The sequence below is a fragment of the Convolutriloba macropyga genome, unplaced genomic scaffold, assembly GCF_964194025.1.
Source record: "Convolutriloba macropyga unplaced genomic scaffold, txConMacr16.3 SCAFFOLD_1355, whole genome shotgun sequence".
Classification (NCBI taxonomy): Eukaryota; Metazoa; Xenacoelomorpha; order Acoela; family Convolutidae; genus Convolutriloba; species Convolutriloba macropyga.
In genome coordinates, this window is record NW_027449238.1 from 38,263 (window position 1) to 52,055 (window position 13,793).

The following is a 13,793-nucleotide window of genomic DNA, read 5'->3' on the forward strand; positions in this document are numbered from 1 at the left end:
CGAGTGTCCTAGTAGGAGTAAAATCCTGGCACACGCCAGTGACAGATTGGGGCATACAAGGGGCATCAAAACTTTCGCTTATATAGCCCACACTGCGAGTGTCCCATTATACTATTTCGGGCAGTATCATATCTTTTTCTTCTTCTTCCGGTGTGTACATCACTTATGATCGGGAGACCCAGATGGAATACATTGGCCTGAGCGTCAACGTGGATAAGAATGAGGACTCCAGCATGCAGGCACATGCTTACATTCCGGCGGCAGTGCCGGTGCTGGGTGTGCGGCCTGTTGACCTATTGCGGGATTACCTGCTTCGGTTCAGGCCTCCCTCTAGCGGCTACCTGCTGGCAGCCCCTCGGACCCAGGGCCTCGGTTCGGCCACCTTCCACCCAGGGTTGTATACCTGCTTGGGCCGGGCCTACCGGACGGCGTACTTGCGGGCCTTTCCTGATGAGCACACGGTCTGCCGACATGTCCCGTCTGTCTGCTCACTCGGGCCGCAGATCCCTTTCACAGTTGTTGTGGGACGCTTACCAGTCTATCCGCCGGATTGAGGAAAGATGTTGGCCACTGGCGGTGTGCGAAGGATGCCGTTCATTTGTACTTCAAGTCTACGCCTTCAACAATCCTGCGCTGCGTTGCAGCCCTGTGACCTTCGCCTTCGGCTCCGGCAAGTTCGTGTGGAGTGACATGGGAGATCACAAAGGGCATCCTCATCCTCCAGTGACTCTGCGCTGCAGGGACTTGCCACCCATGTAAGACGAAGCCCAGAGTCAAGCAAAAGCGAGGTGTTGCCGTAGGACGCAGTCTCGTAGCAACTCCAGTTTTTGCAAGGCTTGACATGCGAGAAGAGCGGGAGCGGCCAACAAGGGACTCTGCGAGAATATTTGAAATGTTTAGAACACTCAGGAGATATGACATATTTAGGATGTTCAGGATACTTGAGATATTTAGAATATTCAGAATATTCCTCGCAGGATAGGTCAAGGTAGCGCTTGCGTAGGGCAGGCGAGGTTGTTGGTTAGGTAGGGTTTTTCCGGGTGGCACTTGTGCTACCACTGTAGCAAGAGTGCCGGCTGTTGTTGATATAGGGCAGCTGGCGGCTAGAGGTTGGCTAGAGAGCCTTCAGTTTCTTTCTGTGTCCCCGCCCTCCCGCCCTCTAGCATTCCGGGAGATCACAAAGGGCAGCCTCATCGATTCTGCGCGGCAGGGACTTGCCACCCATGTAAGATGAAGCCCAGAGTCAAGCAAAACCTCACTCTGTAGCGAGAGCCCCTATCGCACGGTCCGCAACCTAGCGCTCGCCCAGCTGCAAGCTAGTATAATGTGGCACTGCCCTAGTATAATGTGGTTAGTAGGTACCTGCAAGGCAACGGTGTCCGGGACAAGGGAAGTAGACCGTTGGGTGGGTGTGGGGGGCGAGAGCTATCAAGACTGCAGCATTATGTATGTAGACATCGTAGTTTTGCTTGCCTCTAGGCTTCGACTCACATGGGTGGTAGGTCGCCGCCATGCAAAATCACTGGGGGTTGCCAGATGAGGCTGCCCTTTGTGATCTCCCAGAATGCTAGATCGAGGGCAGGAGGGCATGGAAAGAAACTGAAGGCCCTCTAGCCAGCCGCCAGCTGCCCTATATCATCTGCAGCTGGCACTCTTGCCACAGTGGTGACACAAGTCCCACTTGATAACCTGGAAAAACCCTACATAACCATCGACCTGGCCTACCCTAGCTAAGCCCTACATTGACCTAAACACCTACTCTGCGGGGACTATTCTGAATATTTTAAGTATCGCAAGTATCCTGAATATCATAGGAATGTCAAATATTTTGAGTGTTCTAGTAGTAGTAGTAAAATGCCTGGCAGCCGCCAGAGATACATGAGGGACATCAAAGCTATCGTTATCTGAGTCTTCTAAATATTTCAAATATACTCGCATATCCCGTGCTGACCGCTCCCGCTCTTCTCGCCTGTCAACTGTCAAGCCTTACAAAAACTGGAGTTGCTACCGGAAAACGTCCTACAACAGCACCGCGCATTGTGCATCTCTTGCGGTTGCGGCCAGGCATTTTACTGCTATTACTATGCTATAACGTGGAATGTGCTGGTGGAATATCCTTCAAGGTGTTTGATAGCGGCCGATGTCACCGCCAGGACTCAAGTGACACTCTCTGGCTGTTCTGGTCAGGTGTAAGCAATTCATATTCACAACAGGACGGCTTCTCAGCCGGGACAGAGATGCAGTGTCCATGCAGGCTATCAGTTTTGCATTGGATGATGCCACTCAATTTCCCATACCACGGGTGCATTGGTCTCTCCCAGCCTGTTTAGAGAGATTGGAGTCAGAGTGGGTGTGCATACCGAGACAGTTCTTGACTAATTCGGGATGAAGGTTGTCTCCCAGTTCAGCCGACAATGTCTGAAGGCACTCTCCGAGACTTATCGTTTCGCCTACCCTGGAACATTCCCTTACGTACCATCATCGAGTTGCTCTTTCTTGGAATGTGGTGGCCCTACCTATCTGCTGGCTGTTGTTTGCAATTGGAGTTGAAGAATATGAGCAGCCCTTTTCAGGAGCCTGGATCCACCCCTCTGCACCGGTCAGGGTCAAGCGCGCAGTTGTGGTTTTCCATCAACACGAGTCAGGAATTCCGTAGTTCAGCGTGTCTTCAGTCTCCACCTGGTTCTGATGTATGGTGCGTGATACTAGTTGACCGAGTCAGGAATTGGCCTGACCTCTTCTGCCTTGTCACAGTATCCAAGTACGAAAGAACTGCGTGCTTGCTGCTATTCTTCCTTGCCTCATCAAACGGAGTTTCATTCCATCTATCCCTATCATGTGCACAGAGAGCGGAATTCTGAGGAATTACAGGCTTGTCCCACTGCCGCAATGTCCTCCCCACAGCATATAATATATCACATTGGTTCCGCAGCAAGTAGACATGGTGAGTGCCGACGGTGCCTCTTACCTTAGATTCTCGTCTGCTCCATACTGCATCAACAGTTTGACCAACGGTAACAATCCTTCCGCACATGCTATGTGTAGGGCGGTGCGGCGGTCGTAGTCGCCAAGAGAAGGATCAGCGCCGTGTTCCAGGTACAACTTCAAGAGGTCAGCCTTTCCCCTGGATGGATGTAGCAGCAATGCATGTCAGACAAAAGTCAATAGGTTTGGCTTGACCCTCCAGTCTCATCCAGGCACAGACAGCACCTCACGTTGCTGAGAGGAGAGGCGCTGTTCACCTGTAAACAACATTGCACAGGACAGATCCAGCGTCTTCCAGGCAGAGGTCAGCGCCATACTGTCTCAAGAGCGCGGCGGCATCTGAGTTCAAACTCTTCACGGCATCATGTAGCGGGGTGCCGCCCATGATATCCTGCAAAGCAACAGGCAATCATGCAGTCAACTTCCGCCTTGGGCCACCAACATTCTGGGGGTCAGAACAAGCATGAACCTCAGGAAACTACAACAAGTATAAGTGCAACCATCTGGTACGTACTCTTTCCAGTTCCAAGGACGGCAAAACAAGTTATAGCTGGAGAAAAGCCGAACCGTGGGGTAAGGGGAGGATCACGTCACCTTGACATTCACGTCTGCTCCTTTTTCAAGGATAAGGAATCGGAGAACTTCGAGGCGTCCGTTTGCGGCCGCCACATGCAACGGTCGGCGTCCATCGTAGTCCCCCCTGTTATGTGTGATGTGGCCAGGATCAGTGAGTGACTTACGGATGCTGCTGTAGAGACGCTGCAATCCGACATGTGCTGACCCGTGTGCGTTGAGTTGGGGGAGTTACATATTGATGTCGTGCTGCGGGTCGGACTGGAGAATGTATTTCAGCTGCCGTACATTGCCACTGGAGCAGGCGTAGCACAGCTTGGTCACCAGGTCTGTTTTCATTGCTGTGACAAATGCCATGACCTGTACAGAACCCAATCGATCATATGAACTGACAGCAAGCATTCACAAATCGTTTTGCACTGCCATTCGAAGCTCAACCACAAACACTTCTGGCGCCGAGCAGAGAAGTGCAAGTACCTTTGAGATCCTAGTCTCCACGTCAGGCGCTTCTGCGGCATCCAGTTTCCTCAGGATCTGCTCAAGGTTGAAACAGCAAATCCTGTGATCCATCTTGTTGCGCTTGCATGCATCTTGCATGGCCGCGACCGGGATCACCAGCATCTTCACAAGGGTTTCGGACCAGTAGGAAAACGCCTGCATGCCCAGCAACCGAAACGTGCATCACAACAACTCCTCCCATACGTTTCAAGCTCGCAGACAGTGCTGACAACGTGCAGATCGATGGGTAGTGCAGTCCAAGGGGAACAGCTGAAGAATAGCCAGCTCCATGCAAACGCCAGCGGCTGTCTTTACCACCGGCAGGTCGCAGAGAACAGTCTCCTCGCCAAACACGGCGCCTTCTGATTGACATCTCAGGCGGTGTCCGTCGGCATTGTACACAGCCACAGTGCCTGACAATACGAAATACAGGTGAGGTGATCGCTCTCCTGCGTGCACTATTGGTGAGTGGCAGTGAACGAACTCCGAGTGAGCGGTCTGTGAAATGCTGTCGATAAAGGAGTCTGAGACGCCCTGCACGCAGCATTGGAATCGCACACAAAAACAGCATACAGTTGATTTTCGAGCCAAAACCGTTTGGCGGGTAGCCCCAAGGCTGTAGCGTTGTTTTTGAAGCAAAGCTGCAATGTGAAACAGGGCTCGCTCCCCCGCAGCCATCTGCATCTATGCAGGATGCGGCGCCATCTTTCCAGTGACGCATGGTTCTGTCCACGAAACGCCTGACCGAAATTAAGACAGGTGATGCAGGAATGATTTCTGGCTTCGAGGGCCATCAGAACCGTGGAGTTTCCTATCCGCGTCGCCCCACAAACAAGACACCTCCGGCTGCACGCCCCTCCATCTCTCATGCTGACAGAGGGACCAAACATCGTGTGCGCTCCAGTGGATTCAAAAGGATACCACTACATGCTAGCGCCAGAGAGGCCAAGCCTCGGAAATCACCGACCGTACGCAACAAAACGGAGCCAACAAATGGTGTGGGCCGTGCCTCCGGGTCGATTGATCCTGTAGCAAGTAATGGTGTCTAGACAGAGAGGCAGGGAGAGACCAGGGCAGAGCCCAGTTGTCACCTGCAAAGATGGCAGCAAGCATTCGCGCCCTCAAAGCCTGGGAGAGCATGGCAGACTCACCCGGAACAAAATGCAGTCTATGAGCTTGCCCCTGTAGAGAGACGAGAGTATGCGGGTGCGGATGGAGGGTGCGCAATGCTGCAAGACATCATCTCGCTCGCCCTGCATGTCTTGATTGAGCTTCAGATGCTTCAGGGCTGCGTCCATCAGCTCAGGATCGATGTTCTGTGGGCAGGACACCAAGCATGCAGCACAACAGCTCAGTGATGGAAGGCGTGCTCGTTTGACTGCACGTTCTCTTTGCACTCCACGGCTGCAGGCAGCATCCGGGTCTGGAGGAATGGCCAAGCCACAACAGGAAGCAATCGTGGCAAGAGACAGGTACAAAAGCGCTCGATACGATAATGATGACATTCCCAGGGGGGGGGGGGGGGTATTGTACCTTGCGCTGCAGGAATTGCTTCACTTGGGTTACGGTGGCCCTGTACTCCAAAACACACGAGTCTGCCTTCGTTGCAAGCATTGTTGTGTTGCCAACAATGTAGGCTGTGAGGCCAATATTGAGAATCTGCAACAAGCACAAGTCTGGCCATCAGTGCTTGCGTTCGTCCACCACGGGGCTGGGGATGGCAGGCCTCCATGCCCTGTGATGGTTTGCAAGTCAGCCCATGCTGCCCCGTACTCTCCTTCTCAAGCAGAAGCGGCACGCACATTGAATAGGGGACCCTGGCGCCACAACGGATTGCCCTGAGTTCGCATGAACAAAGGTGAGACGCCAATGCCATACCATTGTGCAGAGGGTATAAAACCTCTCGTCATCATTCATGGGTGTAAGATCTCCGTATCCCGTTGTGGATATCGTCGTGTACGTCCAGTAGAGGCTACTCAAATAGTGATCCCAAGCCGTCTGGAGGGCAGCCAGAACGTATGGATGGATGGGATGCATGCGCGTCATCGATTCGCAAATCACAGGAAAACGAAATGCCTGCTTGTCTCCCATACGGCTCGGGACAGGCTTGGATGGCGCGCCGAAAACGCAGGGGGGTCCAGTGTCGCCAAGAATGCATTACCTGTCCTTCCTGCAGCTCACCAAAATGGGTCACCCAGGTGGTGCTGTCGAAGTCCTTCATGTATGCCAGGTACCAGAAACCGCACGCTTGGAAGTGCGCCACCAGCAACAGGATGGAAAGCAGCTTGAATACAACGGCGGTGTAGTAGTTGAACTCAATCTGTCGGCAGCCGAGCACAGTGTGTCACTTGGTGTCTTCTGACATCCAGGAGCTGAGTGGCGGAACACGCAGCAAGCAAACAGGCAGTGTAGGGACAGCTGCACGTTACATTCTCCTCCATGCTTCGAATGAGATGCGCCACCCATCGCAGCCGCAGCAGCCGCAGCAGTGACAGGGCCGTGCATAACCCGACAGCCTCCCGGTACCATAAAAGGAGCAAGCTGCAGGGTGGCAGGAGCACACAATCAACAGCCCGAAATCAAACTTGGCAGGCAGGCTTTCCAAGGCAGGTACTGAATGGCCTGGGGACGATGAGATGGCCGCTCAGCGATTCTATCACCTGTCCATGGGATAGGCGGCCATCATATCCATGAAGAAGTACCCTCCACAGAGGTATGTCCAGGCGATCTCTCTTGGTTTAGCGATGACAGCTCCATGGTGATATTTGGGGATGAAAAATTTGGAGAGTACGTCCAGCACAAAGAGCGCATCCATCACGGCTGTGAGGACGGGGAAGTTTGCTTGGAACGCAACGGTGACCGGAACCTGAGGAGGCCAGAGACACTCAGAATGGATGGGTGGAAGGCTCACGGTGAGCCGTGTAAGGGAGGTCATCGATGCGTGGGGAATCATGCCCAGAAAAACAGCATTACCGACTCACCTGGAAAGCAGTTACGTAGGCCAGCAGAATCATCACGCCCGACCAACAGGCATACGCCAGGCTTTCTGTCTTGATCAGGACTGAGTTCTGGCCGCCCCATCTTGCCTGGTGACTGCGCTGGCTGGCGGGAGGCTCACCGCCCCCGACAGTGGTCTGGCCAGCAGGACTGCTACTTTCCTCGCAGGTAAAAGCGTGCAGGCTTCTCTGCATTCCAGCAAAGGGATGGCGGGATGAGACGCGACATGAGCTTCTGGAGATATGCATATAGATAGAAGGAAACCAGGCAAGAATCTGAGGCATATATATACGCACTGAAATGAAGCATAATTCCGGCAACTCCAGAGGAAGGCCAGGGCATCAATCACCCCCCAACGGAAAGGCGGATGAACACAAGCAAGCCAATGAATTAAATTAAGTCTGCTCTGCCCAAGTCAAAGATGAAGAGTACTTACTGGAATAGTGTCCGTCAGCAAGGGCTCGTGCAGTGATGTACAGGTCTGCGCATCCATGGGTCGCTGCGAGAGAACCGGCATGGTTTGCAATCCTATGCACGCATAAACTTGAACTTAAAACCAAGGTAAGAGCAAGAGTTGTCCTGCGAACAGGTGGATATCTTTCAACCTCATGTCATGAGCAGCCAGGGTGAGCAAGAACAGTCTCTGCTTGGACCATACTGAATCATGGTCGTACCTACCTGGCAGAGAATTCAACGTTTGAATATATCTTCCCTTCCAAACATATATAGGCTGGTTTCTTCAGCTGCCAAGCGAAGGGAGTTGCAGAGTTGAGTACCCTACTGTAACCATGGCGCAGAGCCAAACGGAATTATCAGCAACTACCAGTTGTGGTACACGGATATCTAGTGAATAGAGACATCAAACGCCCCAACTGCAGAAGCGATCAGCAACACATGGATGCGGCTGGCATTCGCAAACGTCGATCGAAACACACTTGAGTCGAGGATACGGCCCCAAGGTTTCCCAAAAGTGGGTGTCGACATGAACGACACAGCCGGCCCGAGCAGCCCACCCCTTCTCGCTACAGTACGGGGGCTATGGTAGGTGTGAGAGGTGTTTACAATACCTTAGTCGACAGCAGATAGAGTATGGGCCCCCAGCTTCCGGTCCACCATCAGTCATCTCTGAGGGCACAGTAACTGTTGCGATCACCAGTTTGCGATCGTAGCCGATCGATACGTTGGAGAGTACAGATACGGCGTTGTACGAGTAGCAGGTACGAGTATAAATTATAATAATCATTACGGCGGTGATCCTGTATACAGAGTATATACGCACTGCATACTCGACCGGTAGGGGTAGGTACTGGGTAGGAGATACCTAGTACGAGTACGAGTACTTACCCCACCTGCAGCTCCAGAGGGCTGACGACTCCCGAGGCCGGATTGAGATATCGCAGATGTCGGTAGTACCCTAGCCCTTTAGTTAGTAGGGTCCGACTATAATATGGATATACCCTAGATGGCATACTCGTATCCGTACGGGTGCGCTATCTATGTAGATAGGGTCATAGGGTACCCTACCGGTAGCCAGTACAGTAGCCGGTAGGCGGTAGGACGTAGCGCGTACATTATTTATTAACGTAGGGTAGGGTACGCAGTACGCACCTCTGTAATGAATGTACACTGCTTGTACGAGTAGGGTACCCTACTCTCGATATAGAGAAATGGCAGTAGGTTCGTACAGCTGAACAGCATGCGCCTGCGGCGTGCGCCTGCCGGGCTGGGCCTCGCAAACCGGCCCCGCTCCACCTGTAATCACCAATTGTCGACGTATGGACACGCCGGGTGACGGCGGACATGTAATGCCTTTTGTATCGCAAGTAAGATACGTGGATAGGGATACTCTGCGAAGCCTTCGGTTCCTTGTACGTATCTCAACGCGTCTCCCGAACCTACATTTCAATCGTTCGGAGAATCAGTGCCTTGAGCCGCGTTCCAACGACTGATCGGACAGCGGGAGGCAGACTTGGCACTCTCAAACGCCTCAGCGAAGGACTCCATGTTTTGTCACACCCAAGGCATAGGGCGGCTTGCGTGGGGGCCGCTAACTCTTGGAGAGAGCCACAGGCAGGTCCACGGCATCACATCAGCGAAGAAGAGTAAAGGGTCAACCTCCAAGAAGAGGAGGAGGAACAAGAAGAATAAGAATGCAAGGGTTGGCAGTGAAGCTCCGGATGATGTTCTCAGCTCTGATGTGATCGCTGCACCCATGGCCATGGAGTCTTCACCCAAGTCAGGTGACATGCAGAAACCTGAGACTCTGCAAGCAGGACCAGAACTGGGCTGGAGCTTTCTCCCAAAGGAAGAGGAACCCAGGCCCGAGCCCTTTGAGTCAGAGGAAGAGGAAGAGGCGCGCACTCCCCCCCCCCCCCCCCCCATCTCGTCCCAGGCTTTATGCCACGAATCACCACCCTGTTGCATAGCCCCATCCCTGCCCAACGCTGATGTCTGATGCGTTTCTCAAGGCTTCCACATTCTGCACTGCTCCCACTGCACCGATACGACAAGTCAGTTAGTATTAACTTTCGTGCGCCAATTCCCAGGATTATCAGCCCACCCTTGACCTTGTAGCGGGTGGATCAGCCGATGCCGGTGAACAGCTTCCAGCCGTGACCAGGTCTCAGGTGAATGCAGAGCCCCATGTGAAAGTAGTTGATCCCAAGCCCCATCTTCAACCGCTCTGCGTGCATGGCTGACTGTGTGTGGCGCCTTTACAGATCCTGGGAGCATGCGTCCGGGTTTCCCTGGGTATGCTGGCGGTGACCCTGCCTTCGCGGGGATACGCTTCCATTATGGCGGCGAGCGCAATGGGGACCAACCAGGATGACGTGGACCGTCTCCTCAGCTGTGAGTGGATTTTGCTGATGCGTGGGGTTTTGGCCTGTACTTGTGAGTGCTCCAGATGTTGTCGCATCCCTGGCGCTTTCTCAGTTGTGTCTTCTGCTGCTGTCTGAGCGACGCTGTGCTGTGTGCAGTGCCGACATCCGTCGATGGTGCACATATTGCCTCGGCTGTTGCGGTCGCCGCATTAGTGACTGCTGCGCGATTCTCTTTGCTCCAGGTGCTGTTGACTTTCAGATCCCAGTGCTCACACCGTTTGCTTGCATTGTGTTGTGTCATTGGCTGTTGTCCCGATATCCTTAGCTTGGATCGGGCACCCCTGCTGCGCAGGTCTGGCCAGACTTTGCAGCTGCAACCGATCGCTCCAACCAGCAGGCAAGTCCAATCACCACCACACTTTGCCAGGCTCCGCTCGCCTGAAAGTTGGTTCCCTTCTCTCGCGTATGCATGGCAGATGCACCCTCGTGCCGCGTTGACAGTTCTTTGCTCGGTAGGTGTTGCCGGTGCTGGGCCCCTTGGATCTGGCCGTGGTTGCTGTCCTGCCCGGGATTTCCGAGGAGGTTCTCTTCCGCGGCACCCTCATACCTGCAACATTTCCAGATTGGTACGAATTTGTGCACCTTGTGCCATTGCAACTATCCGTGAAGCACAAATTCCACCCCCAGCGCTGCCGCTTTGCTGCCTCATGGGTCTGTGGCCCAATGCTACCCCCGAATCGCACGCACTCTGTCCCTAATCCTTCCTACCACTTTGCAGCCCCCGTCCCTTTCTGCCCCTTCCGACCTGTCCCCTTCTGTCCTTCTCTTCCCACCCATAGCCTTCCCTTCCCCCCCAGCGTAAATCACTTGCATGCTAATGCAGGAGGGGAGTTATTCTTGCCGGAGCCTTGTTTGGTGTCTTGCACAACAATGGTGGCCGCAACTGGGCTTTCGCAGCTTGGGCAGGTGCTGTTGGGGTTCTTTATGGGATGCTCTTCCTCTACACTGAGGTAAGTCCATGGCACTGATGTAGATGCACTGCCTCTTTGCGTTTTACTGCACCTGCCAGGGCTGTGATCTTGCTGCGATATGTTGAGGCTGCCTGGTCGCACTGACACCGCTTGCGGAGCACCCCACCTCCCGCGCCCTGTGCATTTTGGCGACATCGTCGCCGGCCAGCACTTGGTAACATAACAAACTGTTGATACCAATACTTTTGCGTTGGTTGACCCACCAGGATCTGTTAGCACCGGTGATGGCTCACTCGCTTGCCAACCTCGGATCAGCCAGCCTATGGCTAGCAACTCGGAATGGCAAAAGTCTCAGCTAGCTGCCCAAGGGCGCCAGTCCTTGGCCGATCGAAGTTGCTCGAACAACGCGTTGATGCGATACCCCCTTTTTGTTCACTGGTAAACACAGCAGACAAGGGGAAGTTCCACAGCACAAAACGGATAGTGCTCTTCAGAGCTGCAGCGGAGGTGTTGGAGATGCACCTGGACGCAACTTGATGGTCTTCCTTGGAGGGCAGCGTGAGCAGGATGGCACTCAATGTTGACAGCGGTTGGCTAGGGATAGCTGAAGGGTGGTTCATCGGTAGACCTTGACGAGCCTTCCCTGAACCCACTCCGGGTATGTGTGCAGGCTGTCAAAATCAACTTGATGCTTGGTTGAATCCACTTGACGTGTGTTAGCTCTGTGTCCACCGAGGTGGCATGCCCTGCAGCGATGTGGGGGCCAGAGACAAGGGTGAAGGGAGAAGGGTTAGGTCCGATGGCTTCGTTACGACATCCATGCGGAAAGCAGAAAAGCCATAGATAGGGAACACCACTATCAAGGATAGAATTGGAACAGTGTGGATGGCTAAGACTCAATCGTGCTGGAGGAATGACTGGAAGGACAGTCACTGGAAATGGATGGTAGGAGGACGCGTTATGTACGAGGAATGACTGAAACCTCGGATGACTTGGTGGCCATGCGGTTTTACGCCTGAGTACGCGGCATGCCATTCTGCTATGTGCGGTTCATAGCAGGGTGCCCCCTCCTGCCCCCGCGCGGGCGAGCCGCTGGCCACACCCCACTCAGGCCCTTCAGATTCGTTGTATCTGGAGTCGAAGGCGGCCAATCTTCCCACACGGCTGGACCTGGACAGTAACCATACATGCTACTAGGCCCTGTCCTTAAACACTAAATTAGTTAACGGTGTATACATTGTCACCTGTACATGGGTGTACTTCTTGTCAGTTCCTTGCAGACAGAGAGCATGCAGATGACTGATAGCGGACAGACTCAAAACGAAATCAGACAGACAGAAAAACGTACTTAGACAGCAGTGACACACACGGGGAGGCAGGCAGAATGCCAAACTGATCACAGGATGCAGACGTGCAAACAAAGAAAGCAGACAGGCACAGAGAATAGGCAGGCCGGAAGACAAAGAACGCAATCAGACAGGCAGACAGCAAGCAGCAGCAACAGCTGGGCATCGGATGAGATCGCAACTAGGCAGACAGCAACAGTATGGGAGTAGGCGCAGAGTTAGGCAGGACCGGCAGACTGCGGCAGGCAAGGAACAGGAGCACATAGGCAGGCAGCCACGCCGCAGAAAGATATAGTCGGCCAGCAATAAAAGAGGACAAGCAAAAGCTCAGTGGGAGACCAAGAGCTACGTGCCCAGAGAGATTGAGGGAAACAGAGCTGTGGTGGGGACTCATACCGGGACATAAACAGACAGGGAGCAAGGGGATCAGGACTGAGGGGAGCAGGGACGAAGGCGACAGGAGTGTGAGGAGTTTGTGATAAGGATACCAGCTACGTGTGGAAGGGGGCAGGGGTGGGGGCAGGAAGGGGGGCTAGGAAAGGGACGGGAGCCACAGAGGGCTAGGGCAAAGGTAGCAGGTACGGGGGGCAGGAAGGGGGAGGGGGAGTTAAGGATGAAGGGCAAGAGGGAGGGGGGAATGGGGGGGAGGGGCAGAATTGTTGGGAACGACCTGAAAACGATGAGAAGGAGTAGAGAGGGAGGGAGGGTGGGTGGGGTGGGGTGGGTGAGGCACAGCAAAGAGGACATGGATGCAACTGTGAATAGGGGAGAAAAGTTGGGCGAGCTACAGGACAAAACCGAAGGGTGTCATTTGCGTCGGCGGGCACCGGGGAATCTGCCCGATCGCATTCGGCTCACTCATCGAAGAGGCGCAAGGTCACATATCGCTATGTGACAGTCGAGCACCGGTCACTGACTACTGAACCAGCCAACCAGGAGGCTCAGAATCAGGATAAATGGAGATTCGAAACAACCGCGGTCACAGTTTCTGAACCGTCATGGTTTCAGGTAGGATCGAGTAGCAGGTATCGCTATATAGGGGTATGGGGAATTGGGGACACGCACGTCCCTGCGTAGGTAGGGATACCTACCCGATACCAAGTGGAGTGTTTGGGGGCGGCGGATCACATACACTCATACTACAAAAGTTTTGTCGCGTAGATTCCTACCCAGGGACCACTATACAGCCAGTCTCGCAATGTGGTTTAGAAGGTTGTCAGCCGATCCCTACCACGGAAGCCCTTGACCGCTCGAGCAGGATCACTCATTGATGCACCCCACCCCTCACGCGGGCTGGGGAGCTGCCTGCATCTGCGCTCTTTCGTTTCTCAGTCACCCTGCAAGTGCAAGTACGTCTGTCTGCTGCGTGCGTGCCGGTCTTTCTTCTGGTTGTTTGTCATGCCTGTGTCTGCCTGGCCTCTTGTCCTGTCTTCCCGACTATCCGCTGCACGCCTAACAGTCTGTGTGTCTGTCTGTCCGACTCTGTCTGTGTGTCTGCCTGCATGATTACCTGGGATCAGTGTGTGCATGAGTGCTTTCACACATGCATGTCTATGTGTTGCGATAGCTTGTTGATATCCGGAAAGTAAGAATTTGTTGCA

General features: G+C 53.8%; 2 protein-coding genes across 2 annotated transcripts; both read right to left on the reverse strand.

Moving 5' to 3' along the window:
- Positions 1–2,283: 2,283 nt before the first annotated feature.
- On the reverse strand, positions 2,284–4,163 carry LOC142354891 (uncharacterized). The gene is made up of 6 exons (XM_075407228.1): positions 4,036–4,163; positions 3,794–3,918; positions 3,580–3,685; positions 3,243–3,376; positions 2,969–3,124; positions 2,284–2,831 (listed from the first exon to the last, which is right to left on the reverse strand). The coding sequence occupies exons 1-6, from the start codon at positions 4,153–4,155 to the stop codon at positions 2,669–2,671; spliced, it is 804 nt and encodes a 267-aa protein (XP_075263343.1). The 5' UTR covers positions 4,156–4,163; the 3' UTR covers positions 2,284–2,668.
- A 100-nt stretch (positions 4,164–4,263) lies between these two features.
- On the reverse strand, positions 4,264–6,102 carry LOC142354890 (uncharacterized). The gene is made up of 4 exons (XM_075407227.1): positions 5,935–6,102; positions 5,590–5,715; positions 5,208–5,372; positions 4,264–4,590 (listed from the first exon to the last, which is right to left on the reverse strand). The coding sequence occupies exons 1-4, from the start codon at positions 6,100–6,102 to the stop codon at positions 4,264–4,266; spliced, it is 786 nt and encodes a 261-aa protein (XP_075263342.1).
- Positions 6,103–13,793: the final 7,691 nt, after the last annotated feature.